A 17,159-nucleotide genomic window follows, 5' to 3' on the forward strand; every position below is an offset into this window, starting at 1 on the left:
CAGCAATCAGAGCACAGATCCCCAATATCTGGAGGACAGGGTCCTTTCTGTCCCCTGTCTCCTGCAGGCTGCCCCAGAATCCTGTGCACAGCTGCCTGCCATGTGGCCTAGGGTGAGGCATAGTTAGCTGCTACTGTGTCCAGAGCGGATACTGACCAAAATTAGCTGCAATTTACCCTCCAAGCGTTCGCCTGGAAGTTGCAAGCCTTCAACAGATTTCAGAGTTCCAAAGTAGTTACATCAGATAGATTCTGCCAGGACAGTTTTTGTCTAGGTGAGGGGAAAGAATCCTGGTGCTTCTGACTCCACCTTCTTCCCAGAATTTGCTGCCAATCATTGCTTTCTGATATAACTTGCAATGTTAACAGCTTGCTCTCTTAGGAAGATCGATGCTTGGACATGGTAGTTTACTTCTTTGACACATTGTTTAATTCAGTTTCCCAAGATTTTTGTATTTATGATCATTAAACATGATCCAATATAATTTTATTTTGGTTACACTAGTTTTACAAGTTACACTAGCTTTACAAAACAAATTAGGTAATTTCCATAACTTTCTATACTTGTAGTAATTCGTAAGCATTGACATGAACTGTTTCTTAAAAGTTTCAAAGATACCATATGAATTTGGAGCCATTCTGAGAGCTAACTCTTTGAAAACATCCTCAAACTCTTGCTTGCTTTGTGGACCACTGAAATTTTCAATATTCTAATGAATCTTTGGTAATGTACACTTTCCTATCTTACCAGAATTTTCCATTTCAGGAGTACTTCTTTGTAATTTTTAATCTCCTCTGGATACGTAATGTTTCAATTTATGATTTTACTTTTTCTTTATCCAGCTTTACTAATTAGATTTATCAGGGATGGGATTGGCAATGTCATTTACTTTATTTAAAATTTATTGAAGTACAGTTGATTTATAACGTGGTGTTAATTTCTGCTGTACAGCAAAGTGACATATATATATATATATATATTCTTTTTTATATTCTTTTCCATTATGGTTTATTACAGGATATTGAATATAGTTCCCTGTGCTATACAGCAGGATCTTGTTGTTTATCCATTCTATACATAATAGTTTGCATCTGGAAATCCCAAACGCCCACTCCATCCCTCTCCCACCCCTTTCCCCCTTGGAAACCACAAGTCTGTTCTTTATGGCTGTGAGCCTGTTTCTGTTTTGTAGAGAAGTTCACTTGTGTCATATTTTAGAGTCTACATGTAAGTGATATCATATGGTATTTGTCTTTCTCTTTCTGACTTACTTCACTTAATATGATAAGTCCATCCATGTTGCTGCAAATGGCATCATTTCATTCTTTTTATGGCTGAGTAATATTCCATTGTGTATATATACCACATCTTCCTTAGCCATTTATCTGTCGATGGACATTTAGGTTGCTTCCATGTCTTGGCTATTGAAAATACTGCTGCTGTGAACATAGGGGTGCATGTATCTTTTCCAATTATAGTTTTTTCTGGATCTATATTAGCAATATCATTTACTTTTATTGCCTTTCACCAAGCACTAACTTTTAGATCTGCAAATCAATTTTTCTTTTTCCTGTAATTAATTTTTATTTTTTATTATGTACTTCTTACTGCTTTCTGTGAGTTTATTAATTTCTGAACCTCTTTCGAGGAGAGGTCAACTAATTCACTTTCTTATTTTAAACTTGTAACAAAGAATAAGGCTATGAATTTACCTTTAAATGTCAGTTCACTTACATTGCATATGTTTTTGTATTAATTTTTCATTGACACGTCATTCACTGAGCCTGCGCGTCTGGAGCCTGTGCTCCGCAACGGGAGAGGCCACAACAGTGAGAGGCCCACGTACCGCAAAAAGAAAAAAAAAAAGAAAGAAAAGAGGCCGCTGTGTGCAGGCAGCTCAGCTCCCGGGCCCCAGCCCAGGCCTGACGCTGTGGGCCAAGCACACGCGGCATCTTGCATCTGCGGCCACACAGGCCACTAAAAATCCATGTCATGAAGACAGAAGGAAAAGGAAACTCATTAGTCTTTTACCCATTTCTTTGATCTACTGTCTGCTTCTTGAAAAAAAATTAAAAATCAAAGGACTGACAACTCAGACTAAGCCAGATAAAATCTAGGTTTGGCCTACCCATTTTAACTGAAAATTTTCACTTTGCCCTATGCTGGAGCATAGATTTGAAGCTATTCAAATCTTTCCAAATATGAAAGAATAAAAATCCACTTATGCATGAAAAGTGGTACTAACCCTGAGAGAAAGTTTAAGCTACAGCAACCTCAGAACTGTTGTGGAAAACACATATTCAGATTTTTAGCAACGTTTTAAAAAATAATAAAAGAAAACCCGGCGGAGTGTTTGGTGGAATAAAACTATAAAGCACAGACCAGCAAATGCCCATCTCTGCATCTCTGTGTCTAAAGGGCAGATGAGAGACAGCTCTGCCCACGCTCAATCCCCCAACTTCTTTCTTTTCTCTTTGAGGTGTGACTGACATACAAACAGGTGAACATATGGAACGTCTACAACTTGATGAGTTTTGACATACATATACACCGTGAAGCCGTCACCACAGTATATGCCATAAACCTGTCCATCACCTCCAAGCATTTCCTGCTGCCCTCTGAATTTGTGATGACACAACATAGACCTCCACTCAGCAAAGGCGTGAGTATACGACACAGCGTTACTAACTATAGGTCCCACGCTGTACAGCAGATCTTAGGACTTATCTTACAGAACCGGAACTCTGTAAACACTGGAACAGAACTCTAGATGTCCGACTGTCTCCCTGTGGCGTGTGATGAATAGAGGGAACCCGCCCACACTCTGGAGGTGGGAAGCCTGACGGGGCAGGTGGCACGCAGGGAGCCACGCAGCCACTGGCCCACCACACGGGCCCAAAGACAGGAGCTCGAGGAGCAGTGCCTCCCCAGCCCTGCAGAGTCCCTGGCGCCCCCTGCCCCCAAAGGGAAGGGAAACATCTCACATGTAATTTCAAAACAAGGAATGGGCTCGTGTCCCGAGGGAAACTTGAATTCACCCACCACAGTATGTCTGAGGTTTAGATAGTTAAAGCAGTGTTTTATAAGAATTAGGAAACCACGAATTCTTTTTGACCCTGGGGCACCACTCTGGGTAATGTTCCCTAAATAGGCCAAATGTAACTTGTGCAGACATGTCTATAGCAGCACAATTAACAAGTACTCACAATACTCATAAATGCACAGCAAACGCTTATTGAATGAACGAATGAAAAGCAAAACAAAAGAAAACAAATGATCAGCAAGGACAGACTATCTAAGCAAATCACCATTTAGTCACACGATTAATATTTAGTCCAGAAGCATTAAGAATATCAAGGACAGTACAGTTTCTACATAAAAATTTACACATGAAATAATTTTTAGGAAAAAAGAGCAAATAATGTGCTGCATAAACATGCATAAAAGATGCACCCATAATTAGGTAAGAATAAGAGGTGACAGACATACAACACAGCAGACATTGCACTTATTATCAGCACAAATGCACAGTAAGGTGGATCATCAGAACTTAAATGAATAAACATGGCCTGAATTTTTTCTTCCAGCATATTCCGTGGCAGAGAACATGCTTACAGAGAACACGTAAACTGAAAGGAGGAGAGACAAGGACAGAGGGCTTGGCTGACCTGGAGCGGGGTTCGGGGGCTGCCTGGTGTAGGACACGTTGAACGCCGGCTCCTCGATCAGCGGCGGGGGGTACATGCGCCTCCGGATGAAGAAGCCGGCTCCACAGCAGAAGAGCACGCCCATCATCAGGAGGAACCTGGGCGAGAGCACAGGGTGAGGCCCCAGGCAGAGGCCCGGGCAGACGGCAGGGCTCCCTGGCTGGTCCTCCCCGACCACCTTCCCCCAGGACGGGCCCGGTGGAGCACACCAGGGAGACAGCTGGCTTGCAGAGCTCTGGGTGCCCCTGGATGAAGGCCACTCGTCCTGAGAAGCTCTCGAAGTGAGCTTTCTGCTTCAAAAGCTCCAGATGGCTGTTGGCTTCAAAGGGCTGGTGCAATTACCTTCCTGACCTCAACTCGATATTTTAGTCAAAACGGGAGATGCCTTTTCAATCCAGTTTGAACACTACTGCTGGTCTTCACTGTCTATTTCCCCCATTTTTCTTTACTGTCAAAGCAAGAAAAGTAAGCATGTGATCCTTTCTAGCAGTTTTCTCTCCGTTATTATATGAACATCCATAAAAAAAATTTTTTTAAGTGCCCTTCCTAGAGCACTTCTTAATTATAGAGAAACTATAGGAATAGAGAAAACACTCACAATCAATAAACAGGCTGTTTTTAAATCTCTAGGTTCTAAGTATGGCTGAACCTTCTACCATGACCCTACAGTCTAATGGACACAGAGCGGACGGCTAAGGATCGGACCTTTGTCCAAATCATCTAAGAATTCTCAGATGTATCACTGGCATTCAATAAATAATGAATGACTCTTCCCACCTCACATTTGCACTATACCTGTTTTTCTAGAAACAGGGGGAGTCATTCTGAGAAGGGCCGAGTTGTCTGTTCCACACAGACATAACTGAGAAACTTGCCCATCTCTAAACTGATATGACGATGGGACTCACAGAACCTTCCAGAACCTCACTCAACATGCACACACACTCTTGTGAAGGATGCACACACAGCAGAGCTGGCCATGTCATGGTCTAAAGGCACCTGTCCACACACAAATGAAATTTAAGAAAAGAGGAGACAATAAAGCCTTCAAGAATAATTAACATAATGTTAAGGGTTAAATTAAGTCCATTAGTCAGTCAGTAAGCGTTTACCGGACAACCTTGGAGCACTGAACACAAACAAAGATCAGGGGCACCAGACAGGAAATGATTCAGGAAAAGGACTGAAATTGCGGCTTTCTGATCTCTCGTCTAATTCATTATTCATTCAACAAAAATTCTGTTAAGACCTGCCATGCTCCCAGCACCAGTCTGTGCATTCCAGGGCGTAAGACAGGTGGGGTCTCCCCCTCACTGAACTTGAGTTCTCATAGAGGAGGGGGACAGTAAACAACAAATTAACAAAAGTGTTCATTTACAGCTCTGATAGTGCTAAGAAAAGCAAGGATACAACATAGGTTCGGGGTGGGAGTGGCGGGGAAAATATACGTAACACACAATTGTGTTCATCATTTCAAGGGTACAGTTCAATGCAACAAGAGGGTTAACAAGGGCATCTGTCAGAGTGAGGAAGCTTCTTTTCCTTCAGAGCGACATCTGAGCTGAGTCAGAATGATGGAAAGAAAGAGACAAATTGAAGGGAAGGGAAGGAGCTTTCTTTCTGGGTGGAAAGAACAGCACAGGTGCTCCCACAGGAAAAGCTGGGTGGGTGAGAGACCCGGAGAGGACAGCTGTGAGCTGCAGATGGGGAGGGGGTCAGAGGGGCGCAGTCTTGGGGAGCTAGAGGAATCCAAGGTGTGCAAAACAAGGCCCTCTCTGAAGTCAGATGCTGGAAGCCCAAGGGGACAGCTTCATCTGGACTCCATGATCATCTTACGTCAACCCTGGGTCCAACTCTAAACACCCGGGCAGAAAGGTGAAGCACAGGGAGGCTAAATGCACGTGAGGGTTTCCCTCCTCAGCAACACTACTGCTCACTCCCAAGGGACCAGGCTCTCTGGACTAGAAATGCAGAAGCCATACGAGATCTCGGTCTCTTCCACGAGACAAGCCAAAATGTCGGTTACACCGTCAAATGGAATACATATTTCTTCCTAGACACATAAAAGTGATACACACCTCACACCGTGGGCTGCTGGCGAGCACACAGGTGCAAGCTAATAAGAATAAAGTCACGGGCTTCCCTGGTGGCGCAGTGGTTGGGAGTCCGCCTGCCGATGCAGGGGACACGGGTTCATGCCCCGGTCCGGGAGGATCCCACATGCCGCGGAGCGGCTGGGCCCGTGAGCCATGGCCGCTGAGCCTGCGCGTCCGGAGTCTGTGCTCCGCAACGGTAGAGGCCACAACGGTGAGAGGCCCGCATAACGCAAAAAAACAAACAAACAAACAAAAAGAACAAAGTCACATGGCAGGAGACCAACTCCCGGCTTAGGGGGCAATCATCAGACTCAGTCCTTATTGAAGCCATAGTGTGAGAGAAACTGACAAGGGTGCAGGGGAATGAGCTTCTGGTAGCAGCGAGAGGAAGCAGGGTGGCAGTGAGGGAAGGCGTGCCACGGTAAGAAAGCAGCTCTTGGAAGTGCTGTGAGTTACAGGACGATTGTTTCCTAGACATTCTCTTCCACTGCTGAGCGGGTCTGGGGAGCTTCCCTGGGATCAAGAGAGGAGGTATGTGCCTTTTCTGTCATCAAAAGTAATCCGGTTTCTTCAATTCAATTTGTTTTTTCAGTCCCTTCCTGCCTCCCCGCCGCAGCACTTGGAACAGCAGTTCTCAGCTCCCAATGCAGGCCCCAGGCAGCAGCAGAGCCCCTGCAGATCCAGGGCCGGCCTGCCCCAGCCCCCAGCCCCGCGGCAGCCCTGGCAGCAGGGCTGCACTCACCTGCCAGGCTGCACTCTGTTGCAGTGCGCTCTCCAACTCTACACCTTTTCTGATCCTGGGGATTTCATTTGACTATCCTGGTTAAAGATTACTTAAGATTTTAGAGCTGGCAGGGACTTCTGAAAGCATCCTCCTCCAAAACCTCTTGTGTTATGGTAAGGAGCCCAAATTCCTCCAGAGTCAAGTGGGACCAGCTTGGAGAGCCGCCCTCCTTCCGCGCAATGCCCAGCTCCATCCTGCCAACCTCCTGCCCGCCCTGCAAACCTTCCCCCACACCAGCTCCCCATCACCCCCTCACCAGGGGCATGCCTACGTCCCTGCCCGTGCAGTGTGCTGGGCCCTTCGCAGGGAAGGCCCTCCCTGAGTGCAGTGTGCGGGGCCCTTCGCAGGGAAGGCCCTCCCTGAGTGCAGTGTGCTGGGCCCTTCGCAGGGAAGGCCCTCTCTGAGTGCAGTGTGCTGGGCCCTTTGCAGGGAAGGCCCTCTCTGAGGCCCGGTCAGAAGCTGTGCAGCTCTCCCCAACGTCTGTGGCATCGGAGGCTGCACGCTTCGTTTCCAGAACACTGGTTTAAAACTCTCCATGTGTCTAGACATCTGTCTGTTTCAGGAGCCCGGCTGCCGTGGGGCCTTCCCATACCAGACACATAACTGAGAGAAGGAACCCATGGAGCGGAAACCCTGTGTCCTCTGACTTCAGCTGGGGCACCTCAGGCTTGCATCTCAAGGTGCTCTCTGGCTGTATCCCCAGTTTAGAAGCTGCTATCTGGTATCAGAATCTCAACTCAAAGAACTCAACCAAACCTTCTGGTATCTGGCACCCCGACCTTGGAGACATGCCCTCCTTCCACGGCTCTCATGAGATGCCTCTGTGTAGGGACCCACTGGCTCGCTGAGGTGCCCTGACCCTGACAAGTGACGCCGGCCGACAGCTCAGAAGCACCGGCTACCAGCTCAGGAAACGAACGCTTCCAGGGAAGGTCAACAGAAGCTGCTCTAGCAGCCAGGCCCTCAGAGCTCTCCTGGACTTTCCATTTTTCCTTCTTTCTAATCACGTGATGTCTAAACTTTGACACGTTTTCTCATTTTTTAGGAGCATTTCCACAATCTCATCATCATTCGCCTGGTGTTTCAGGCCAACCTGAAGCACAGCTGATCCCTTTCGGGACCCTCGACCACAAGGCCCCGGGGAGGCAAGTTCTGAGGGGGAGCGTGTGTAAAGCCAGGCAAAGCTCTGAGATGCCCCCTCCCCCGGCCCTCCTCACCCCAGCTTTGGTACCAGTCCCTTCCACCTTGATAGGTACACAGAGGTGTTAACATGTGGAAAATCTCAGGGTAAAAAAGTTCTCCTTCTACTATAGAGTTTGAGGCACTAGCAACTAGGAGGTGGGGAGAAGCCAACAGCAGCGTGGCACTGTTCGGGGCCCGACGTGACAGGTGAGTCCAGCCCCCAAATGGCCAAAGGCCCATCAAGGAGGTGGTGATGGTGAGAACGAAAAGAGGGTCTCCTATTAAAGAAAACGTGGCAGGTGGAGTACCCACTTCCTGCTGACTTCCCTATCAAACATTAGGAACAGCCGTCAGGAGGCAAAGGCAAAAATCTCACCAGAAATCCAAGTGTCTGCCGCCACATGCTCAGGAAAGGCCTTAAAGTCCTTAGACGTCAGGAATGTCAGAATCTGAAACCCATGAAGAAGCTTAAACCTTAAAGCTGGGTCCTAATCCCTCACGGGGTTTGCCTCGAAGACTGTACCTCAGCAGTGGTGCAGAGGAGAGCGCGGCAGGCACAGGAAATGCCCTTTTGGTTTTAGGCAAATCCTTTCCCACACATACTCTGCCATCTCTGTCATCTGAAGCCTATCTCTTATCTACAGAGTCAGATGAATCTTCAGACAAACCTCCAAACAGGCATCCTCTGAGGGTGGCCACTCACGGGAGGTTCCTCTCCTTAGTGGGAACTCTGCATCCTATCCTTTCAGGACCCTGTCAGCTTTACTCCCTCATTCTCTCCCAAGGTCCAGTCTTACAGACTCCAGACAGCTCTTCCAACTTCCCCCAGTAGAGCTGGAAGATGGGCAAGGATGCGGGCTGTCTGTCTGGAACGTCAGGACTCGGCTGACACAATGCGAATACGGAAGATTTCCAGGCAGTGGAAACTTTATAACGAGATGGGCTGATTCTCTGACTAACACAACTGGCCTCAGCTCCCTTTCAGAAATCGGTGGAGGAGCCGCTGAAGGACCAGCTTCTGTACAGTCCAGCTTCCAAAAGAGTAAGTCTGCTTTCTGAGCCACAAGTCTGTGGAAATGGGGACGAGCTTTCTCCAAACTCCGTGAGCAGAAGTGCTTGACATGAAGCCAGCCCCAACGTACCTGCTTTCTTGAGCCCACCCAGAGACCACGTCCTCAGGGGGAGGTGACGTCACCTTGGCTGTGACAAACTGACCGGGCAGAGCCCTGGGGGAGGGCAGGGGGAGCAGCTGAGACCAGGAAGGTCGTGACCTACCAAAAATACCAGAGCCTCTGTATGGAGAGGGCCCGCACGCAGCACCTGGAGCCACAGCAGTCCTCGTAGGGGCGGCATCTGCGGGAGAGAGGACACAGGCCGTCAGCACCCTGCAGAAGAAGGGCCAGACCAGTCGGGAGGTCCAGGCAGACTTCAGTGCAAAGGACAGAACTGCCACCACTGCATTTTAGGAAACTAGCGGAGCTGTGGTAGTCCAAACGGGTGGCCCAAACGGAAGGCGCTGAGAGGGACAGTGTCATGCAAAGCACCTGTCTGCTACATATCCTGTGGGCAGAATCACGGTGGTTTCCTTCCGGGAAGGCCCTGTAACTGGATGACCAAACACCTGCATGAAACCAGAGGGGAGCGTCAGAGCGCTGTAGACCCTGCTCAGCGCTGACCCCCGACAGAAGATGGGAATCTGTACCGACAAGGCCAGTGAGGTTAAGAGCAGAGGTTACGACGTCAGCCAAGTCAGGTGGTTTAGTCCTGGTCTTGCCACTTGCCAGCTGCAGGACTACTAGCAAGTTATTCAACCACTGTGAGCCTCAGTTTCCCCATAAGCAAAAGGGGTGGGTGGGCAGGAGCTCCTTACAGCGCTGTTTTAAGTCTGAAGGCCAGCATCCTCGTGTGAAGTGCTGACAAGGGCCAGGGTTGCTCACACCTGTCCTGCCCCCGCGATGCTGACACTCACAGCGCTCAGCACCCTCCCTCCCCCAGAAGATCCCTGAGAAAGGCCCTCGCCCTCCGAGGGCAGGTCCAGAGCAGGTCAGGGTCCAGGCTCCAAGCGGTTATTTTGGCCTCCTTCAATATTCCCACTCTTCTCCAGCCCCGCCTTCTTTATGAAAAGAGAGGAGCTGTGAAAACGCCTGCACTTTGGTTTTCACAGAGACACTTTCACTAAAGCAATTTCAATCCAAGTGGCAGTGGACTGGGTGTGTGCAAGGGTGGGCACGGCTGTTTCTCAATCATATTAAATGATCACAGAATTGTGATCTAGGTTCCTGGCAATTATTTTCTTTTAAAAACAAAAAAGTAGTTGGGAGAAATGCACAATTTGATCCAAGACCTTGGACACAATTTGTAGGTAATTCCAGTACAAATTGACTTGTTTTATGTAGAAAAATATGTAGAAAATAGCTCCCTTTAAAACATTAGTTAAGGGTTTCCCTGGTGGCGCAGTGGTTGAGAGTCCGCCTGCTGATGCAGGGGACGCGGGTTCATGCCCCGGTCTGGGAAGATCCCACATGCCACGGAGCAGCTAGGCCCGTGAGCCATGGCTGCTGAGCCTGCGCGTCTGGAGCCTGTGCTCCGCAACGGGAGAGGCCACAGCAGTGAGAGGCCCGCGTACCGTAAAAAAAAAAAAAAAAAAAAAAAAAAAAAACAATGAGGAAGGAAGGAAAGGAGGGAGGGAGAGGGAGAAAGAAGGAAAGGAAAGGAAAAGGAAAAGAAAAGAGATGGAAGGCTTCTCTGGTGGCGCAGTGGTTAAGAATCTGTCTGCCAATTCAGGGGACACAGGTTCGAGCCCTGGTCCAGAAAGATCCCACATGCCGCGGAGCAACTAAGCCCATGCGCCACAACTACTGAACCTGCGCTCTAGAGCCCGCGCGCCTGGAGCCCGTGCTCCGCAACAAGAGAAGCCACGCACCACAACGAAAAGCAGACCCCGCTTGCCACAACTAGAGAGAGCCCGTGCACAGCAACGAAGAACCAATGCAGCCGAAAATAAATAAATTAAATAAATAAAAATTTAAAAGAACTTTTAAAAAGAAAGAGCTGCATGCGATACCCCTCTCCCTACAACCTGAGAATGTGACTGCTACAGCATGCCTTCCATATTTTCATTCAAATCAATTATAAAATAGTGATGATGGAGCCAATGGTCAATTCCATTAAAGACCTTCCTTCCATGGTGGTATTTTACTAATCGTACTTTTATAGGTACAGCTATTACACCAGCCACAAATCTACCTAACTGGCCTGTTTGTTTAGACCAGACTTTCTATCTTATCAGCTGAAATACGGAGTGAGTTGCTATTAAATGTCTTCATGCAACTCAGGCACACTGTCAAGTCACAGATCTCCCCGTCTCACGGTCCCATCGAAAAAATCAGCCCAACCTCACAGGACATTAACAGGCAAACCCAAATTAGTTCCAAATGATCACAAAAGGCCCCTTTAATAATCTCTTTTAGATGATTCTCCTGAAGCCTTCATGTAGGTTCCCCACCACTCTGTGCTGGGTGATGAGCCCACTCTTCATCTTTCGCACGTGTGCTGTTAAAATCTCACCCCAGCAGGCTGCTTGTTTCCTTAGTATACTGACATCCTGGGAATTCCCGCCTCTTCCCTCCTTAAACTAGGTCTCTGTGATCTTCGTGACATTTCGGGTTTCCCACTAATTCCCCGAAGCACTCTTCCCGTTCAGATGGATATCAATGTGTCACAGCCATCTCTTTCCCAATATTGAGTCTATCATCCTAAAATATACTACTCACCACCAATTCTACCTTCCTATAACAAGCTTTTAAAATATTATTTAATGTTTCAATATTTATTTATTTTTAGCCTTCTTATGGCCTCACATGGAGACCATCTCTCCAGCTTTTCCTTAAAGGCCCAAACCTGCCATGGGAAAGTTCTCCATTTGAACGAAGTAGCAGAACCCTCCACCTGTGGGCGTATAACAGGAAAGGAGGCAGCCCAGGAGGAACCTCTGCAGCTTCAGGTGGTCACTCTGTGACGAGCACTCTGGAAAGCAGTGGTTCTCAACCCTGGCTCACATGCCCAATTACTGGGCAGCTTTAAGACACGCCTCTGCCTGTGGGTTGGTAATCGCTCCTCAGGTGAGTCTAGGACACAGCCGGGACGGAGAACCACCCGCTTGTCGGTGTTTCCTCTCGGGGCACCCGGCAGGAACACAGCAGGGGAGGAGACGCTGTTTTGGCTTTCCTGATCGGTTTTTTTAAAAAACAGTTCTACTGATGTATAATCGATATACAAAGAACTGTACGTATTTAATAGGTACAATTTGTTGAGTTTGGACACACACAAACCCGTGACACCATCATCACACAAGAGGTAATAGACATATTCTCATAAGTTTCAATATTGAATATCTGTAAGAAAAAGTCATTTCAAAAGAACTTTCGGGCTTCCCTGGTGGTGCAGTGGTTAAGAATCCGCCTGCCAGTGCAGGGGACATGGGTTCGAGCCCTGTCCGGGAAGATCCCACATGCCACGGAGCAACAAGGCCCATACGCCACAACTACCGAGCCTGCACTCTAGAGCCCGTGAGCCACATCTACTGAGCCCACGTGCCACAACTACTGAAGGCCATGCGCCTAGAGCCCGTGCTCCGCAACAAGAGAAGCCACTACAATGAGAAGCCCATGCACCACAACGAAGAGTAGCCCCCGCTCACCGCAACTAGAGAAAGCCGGCGCGCAGCCACAAAGACCCAACGCAGCCAAAAATAAATAAATTAAATAAATAAAATTTTAAAAAAAAGAACTTTCATCCCTCCAATCACAGGTTTTAGACCTTATACGTGTCTGGCTGTCAAGTCAAAAACTTCACAGATCTGAGGATGAACTGACGGTTCTTTCTGTCAATCTCAGCTGACAATTCATATGTCTGAATATTTTCCTTCCAGTCTGACTTGATCTCCCTGACAGGCGGGGATGTGCCCGTCTGTGGAAACAGATGGTTAGAGTTTGATGACCTTTTAACACTCCATGGCAAAGTCACACATCTATGGGCTCTAAAGAGGGGGCCACAGTGGCTCTGATGAGACCCGATCTTGAGCCTTTGGGGGTTGGGAGGACAGGTGCCCTGGGAGTCATTCCTCCAGAGACACATCTTTTACCAGAAAACATCTCAAACTGGAATAAACCAAATTGCTTGTACTTAGGGTGGCTCATGGGATTTACATAGGGGAATTCCACTCTACTTCTTCCACGGAGGAAGTATTATAAGTGCTTATTATAAGCCCTAAAATTAACAGACCGAATGGGTTAGCAAGTGCTCATTTCCTTGCCATTTTAACCCTTGAACAGCCGCTGCCTCCAAGCCCAGCTGCCCCCGGAGCTGAGTGAGCGGACGAGGAAAGATGGCCTAGACGCCTTCCCATGACTGCTGACGTCGCTGGCTCCGGATTTTGAAACTCTGCCCTTGTGTTTCTGGGGTAGAGGTTTCTCCTCTTCCTCCTTTCAGTAAACTGCTGATCATTTAATATCAGTTCTATTCAACTCTAACCTGGAAAACAAGAGACTTATCCTTCTATAGCTTGGGTTGATTAACCCTCAGGTTAAAAAATAAACGCTGGTCAGTGAGGTAATACTGAACGTGAAAAACAGAAGTCCTCCTGTGATCTGATAGAAATGAAACCTGATACTAGGTTGCATTTCACTGAAATAACACAAGTAAGGCAAATATAAATGGCATGATGAGTGTGGCCATGAGCTCTGGAAAGCAGACAGACTCCAGTCCCCATTAGCTCAAAAGTCTAGAAACCTGGATTCAGGCTGACACCCGGCTGACTTTCTCAGCTTGACTTTTACTTGAGTTGGTTTAACTTTCCTTACCTGCTCAGAACTCTCAAATCTACATTCTGTCCGTGGACCCTCCGGAGCTGCAGAAGCAAAGCCCCACTGCCTGAATGCTCTGCAAGAACTTCAACTCACCGCCCCCCTCTCCCCCTTCTGCGAAACCCCTCGCTGAACCGTTCTCTGCACCCTCTCTCACTGTCTGCCAAGCAAAGACCACTCTTCAGCCCCACACTGATGCTTCTGAGATACACTGGAGCCCACCGACTGGTCTCTCAGCCCATCTTCACTGAAAGAGACCCTCCACGCTGTGCCCTTACTTCACAGCAACCTCCTTAGCTCCAGTCTCCACCTCCCAGCCCAGTGCTGTGCCAGCAGCCTTCTGAGAGGCCAAGCTGGTGCTGTCGCCTTGCTTCGTGCAGAAGGAAGTCTCAGCTCCTCAGAAGGACATTCAAGGCCCCTCCCCCTCCTTATTCATCTCAGCCCCTGCCGTAGGCAGGGCAGCCTACACTCCAGCCTTGTGCTGCCCCAAATACACTCTCACTAGAGCCTCTGAAACTGCTCGTCAGCCGTCAAAGATCAGCTCTGTGAGGTCTTTCTCAGCACCATCCCCTCGTCCTCCCCGCCAGGCCAGGATCCTCCCTTTGCTGGGTCTCCAGCTCTGACCACGAACAATATTTGTTCACCATTAAAGGCATCTATAGATCCGCCACCAGACCATGAGCTCAAGAGCAATCCTATCTCATTCCTCTATGTATAGCCCAGGTGCCTACCATGGTTCCCGGTATCACATGTGTCTGCCTTCAGCGGAAGTGATGTCACAGCAGAAAGAGACTCCCTGGGATGAGACAACACATAACTAACAAGAACCCAGAGTACAAAGCGTCCTCTGATTACGGTGTTACACCCAGTGGTGCTGAGGATGGTCGAAAGCAGCCGCTCTCACACCCTGATGGCCGATTATATCATGACAACGTTTGGGAGACTAACAGCATTTATTAAATATGAAACAAGCATAACCTTTGCTTCAGCAATTCTATTTCTGCAAATCCATTTCACGACAAAATAAGTTCTAGTACGTGTAGGAAGATGTTTAGTGAGTACGGGGACGTATCAGAATCCTTTCTCCGAACTCTGGGGAGCAGATATGTGCAGACTGAGAACTGTCTGGATTCATGAATTATAAGATATGTAACCACGTGCTACATAACATTACCAGCAGAAATCTGCACTGAAATACACAAAACATCTGTTAAAGTTCTCAAACAAGAAGGCCGTTAGCCTGAGGGGGCTCTGACAGTTGTGTTGCCTTTGGAAGCAAACTGAAACCTAAGGCAGAGTGGATTCCCGTGAATGCCTCAAGTTGGGAAGGAAACCAATGACCAACCGCCAACAGGACTTTCCCAGACTAGGCAATCTCTTAAACTGTAGCCAATCAAATCACTTCCTTGTTTGATTCTCTATAAACACCTCGCCCCTGGCTTCTGGCGGTGGAATGCTCATCACTGCCCAATGTGAATTGATGTTTCCTCAGATAAACTCCTGAAAACTTTAATAGGCCTCAGTTTATATTTTAGCACATCCTACTAAATGGAATTCTAAGAAGAATTTTAAAAGCCTCGTGTTGTCCAAATCCATTCCTGCTACCAAGTATTTAAAAATTTGTTTATGATCACTGTCTCAAATTCTGGAATAACAGGTAAGGATATGCAGACCTTCAGTAGCAAAAACAAAACAAAAGTGGCACTACCTGAATGTACAATGCTTATAATGGAATGTGTAGAGGAACTATGGTACCTCCCCAGGGAACACTCTGTCATGAAGAAAAACAATGAGGTTGCTTTGTATACTGATTTAGAAGAAGATTTATAATCTATAGTTAAGGGGGAAAAATCCAGTTACAGAATATATAGAGAAACATGACATTTTAGAGGCTGTCTTAGTCTGTTCCGGCTGCTATAACAAAATACCAGCGGCTTACAAACAGCATAAATTGACTTCTCACAGCTCTGGGGGCTGGGAGGTCCAAGATCAAGCTGATGGTCGTGTTTTGGTGAGGGCCCCCTGCCGGTTCACAGCCTGTGTCCTCACATGGTGGATGGCGCAAGGGAGCCCTCTGGAGGCTCTTATATGAGAGCACGAATCCCATTTACAAAGGCTCCACCCTCAGGACCTCAGCTCCTCCCAAAGTCCTTACTTCCTAATACTATCACCTTTGGGGGTTAGGACTCCACATGTGAATTTGGGGGGGACACAAATATTCAGACCACAACAGGAGTCTAGCGATCCGAAAGGGGGATGACGGTGAAACCTTTCTCCCTGTTCTAAGGACACGAAAATGCCCCCAACTTACGCCAGCAGTCTTCAATGAGAAGCCCAACAACAAGGAGTGAGGAAGGAGAAAAATTCTTCTTTTCGGTATCTGTCCCAGACCAGACACCTCCCCCTCCCCAGGCTGCTTCCAAAGGCTGTGCTCAGCTGCTTCACCAGCTGAAGCCCCCCCTCCCCTGCCCCACCCTGCACACACCTCAGGCTCCCCAAGCTGCTGGGGAGCTGGGCACAGAGGGCGCAGGGCACCGGGCCCAGGTCACAACACAGCCTGCTACTGCTCGGGGGGACCTTGTGTCGCAGGGCCCCTGAACTGACCTTGGCACCAACCTCCTAGCTGGGTGCGGGCTCTGCAAAGCCTGAATCTGGGATCTTGATCTGACACCTGCAAACACTTCACCCATTCACACCATTAATTATTCACAGCTGAGGAATGAACCCAGAAAGAAAGACACGATAAACCAGGGTAATGGGAGTACTTTGAAAGAAGCTTCAACACTGCAATGGGAAACTTGGGCACAGGGCCTGAGAATGGCCTGGTCGAAACCGATAGCCAGAGGAGGGCAGTGCTGGAAGGAACGGCCCTTCCTAGAGCTGCAGGAGGTGGGCCTGAGGCCTGCCTCTGTGTCTCTACTCCCAGGGTTGGTACACGTTCACTCCCTCCCCCCGTAGCGGTGGTGTGCACGTAACAGGTACTCAACAAAGCACACACGTCAGGGTCATCAGTGCATGACCCTGATGTGTGTCCTCACTGTTTCATGCATCCTATCTTCCTTTTATATGTCTGACCAAAGTGCTTTCCAACCATCTGTTCCCTTTCACTCTCTCCCTTGAGCTGGGCAGTTGGGGATTCCCTCAAGTCTCAGTGGAGATGATTAAGACAAGCGTCCCCACATTCTCTCCTTCAGTGGTACTTAGAGCTGAACCAGAAACTAGAATAAGTGTGCAAACACAACACCCAGGACCCAAATGCCCTGCAGCTCTGTTCCATCCACGTGGCGGCCAGAGGTGTGACCCAGTCAGACAGTGAGGCCCCTGAAGACACTGTGGGCCCAGGTGGGTGCTGTCAATTACTTCATTTGTAAAACTAGGTAGGGAGGGTCTTAAGGTTTCCTTAGTATTCCAGGAGGATATAGGTAAATCAAGGACCCCCTTTGGGTCCTTTCCCACTGGCCAGCTCTACAGAGCGCCACTGGTTCATCTTGTTTTTAAATCACTGGTGTCTAGTTAAGAAGACCCA

At 48.2% G+C, this 17,159-nt stretch overlaps 1 protein-coding gene across 1 annotated transcript in view; it reads right to left on the reverse strand.

Moving 5' to 3' along the window:
* VOPP1 (VOPP1 WW domain binding protein) overlaps positions 1-17,159 on the reverse strand; it is a gene marked incomplete at both ends in the record, with an annotated part of 103,466 nt that overhangs the window by 19,914 nt on the left and 66,393 nt on the right. Inside the window, 2 exons of the mRNA XM_082846566.1 lie at positions 3,669-3,805; positions 9,045-9,122. Coding sequence (XP_082702692.1) covers positions 3,669-3,805; positions 9,045-9,122 — 215 coding nt within the window. The remainder of the gene's footprint in view (positions 1-3,668; positions 3,806-9,044; positions 9,123-17,159) is intronic.

The sequence above is a fragment of the Leucopleurus acutus genome, assembly GCF_964270905.1.
Source record: "Leucopleurus acutus genome assembly, chromosome: 9".
Taxonomy (NCBI): Eukaryota; Metazoa; Chordata; class Mammalia; order Artiodactyla; family Delphinidae; genus Leucopleurus; species Leucopleurus acutus.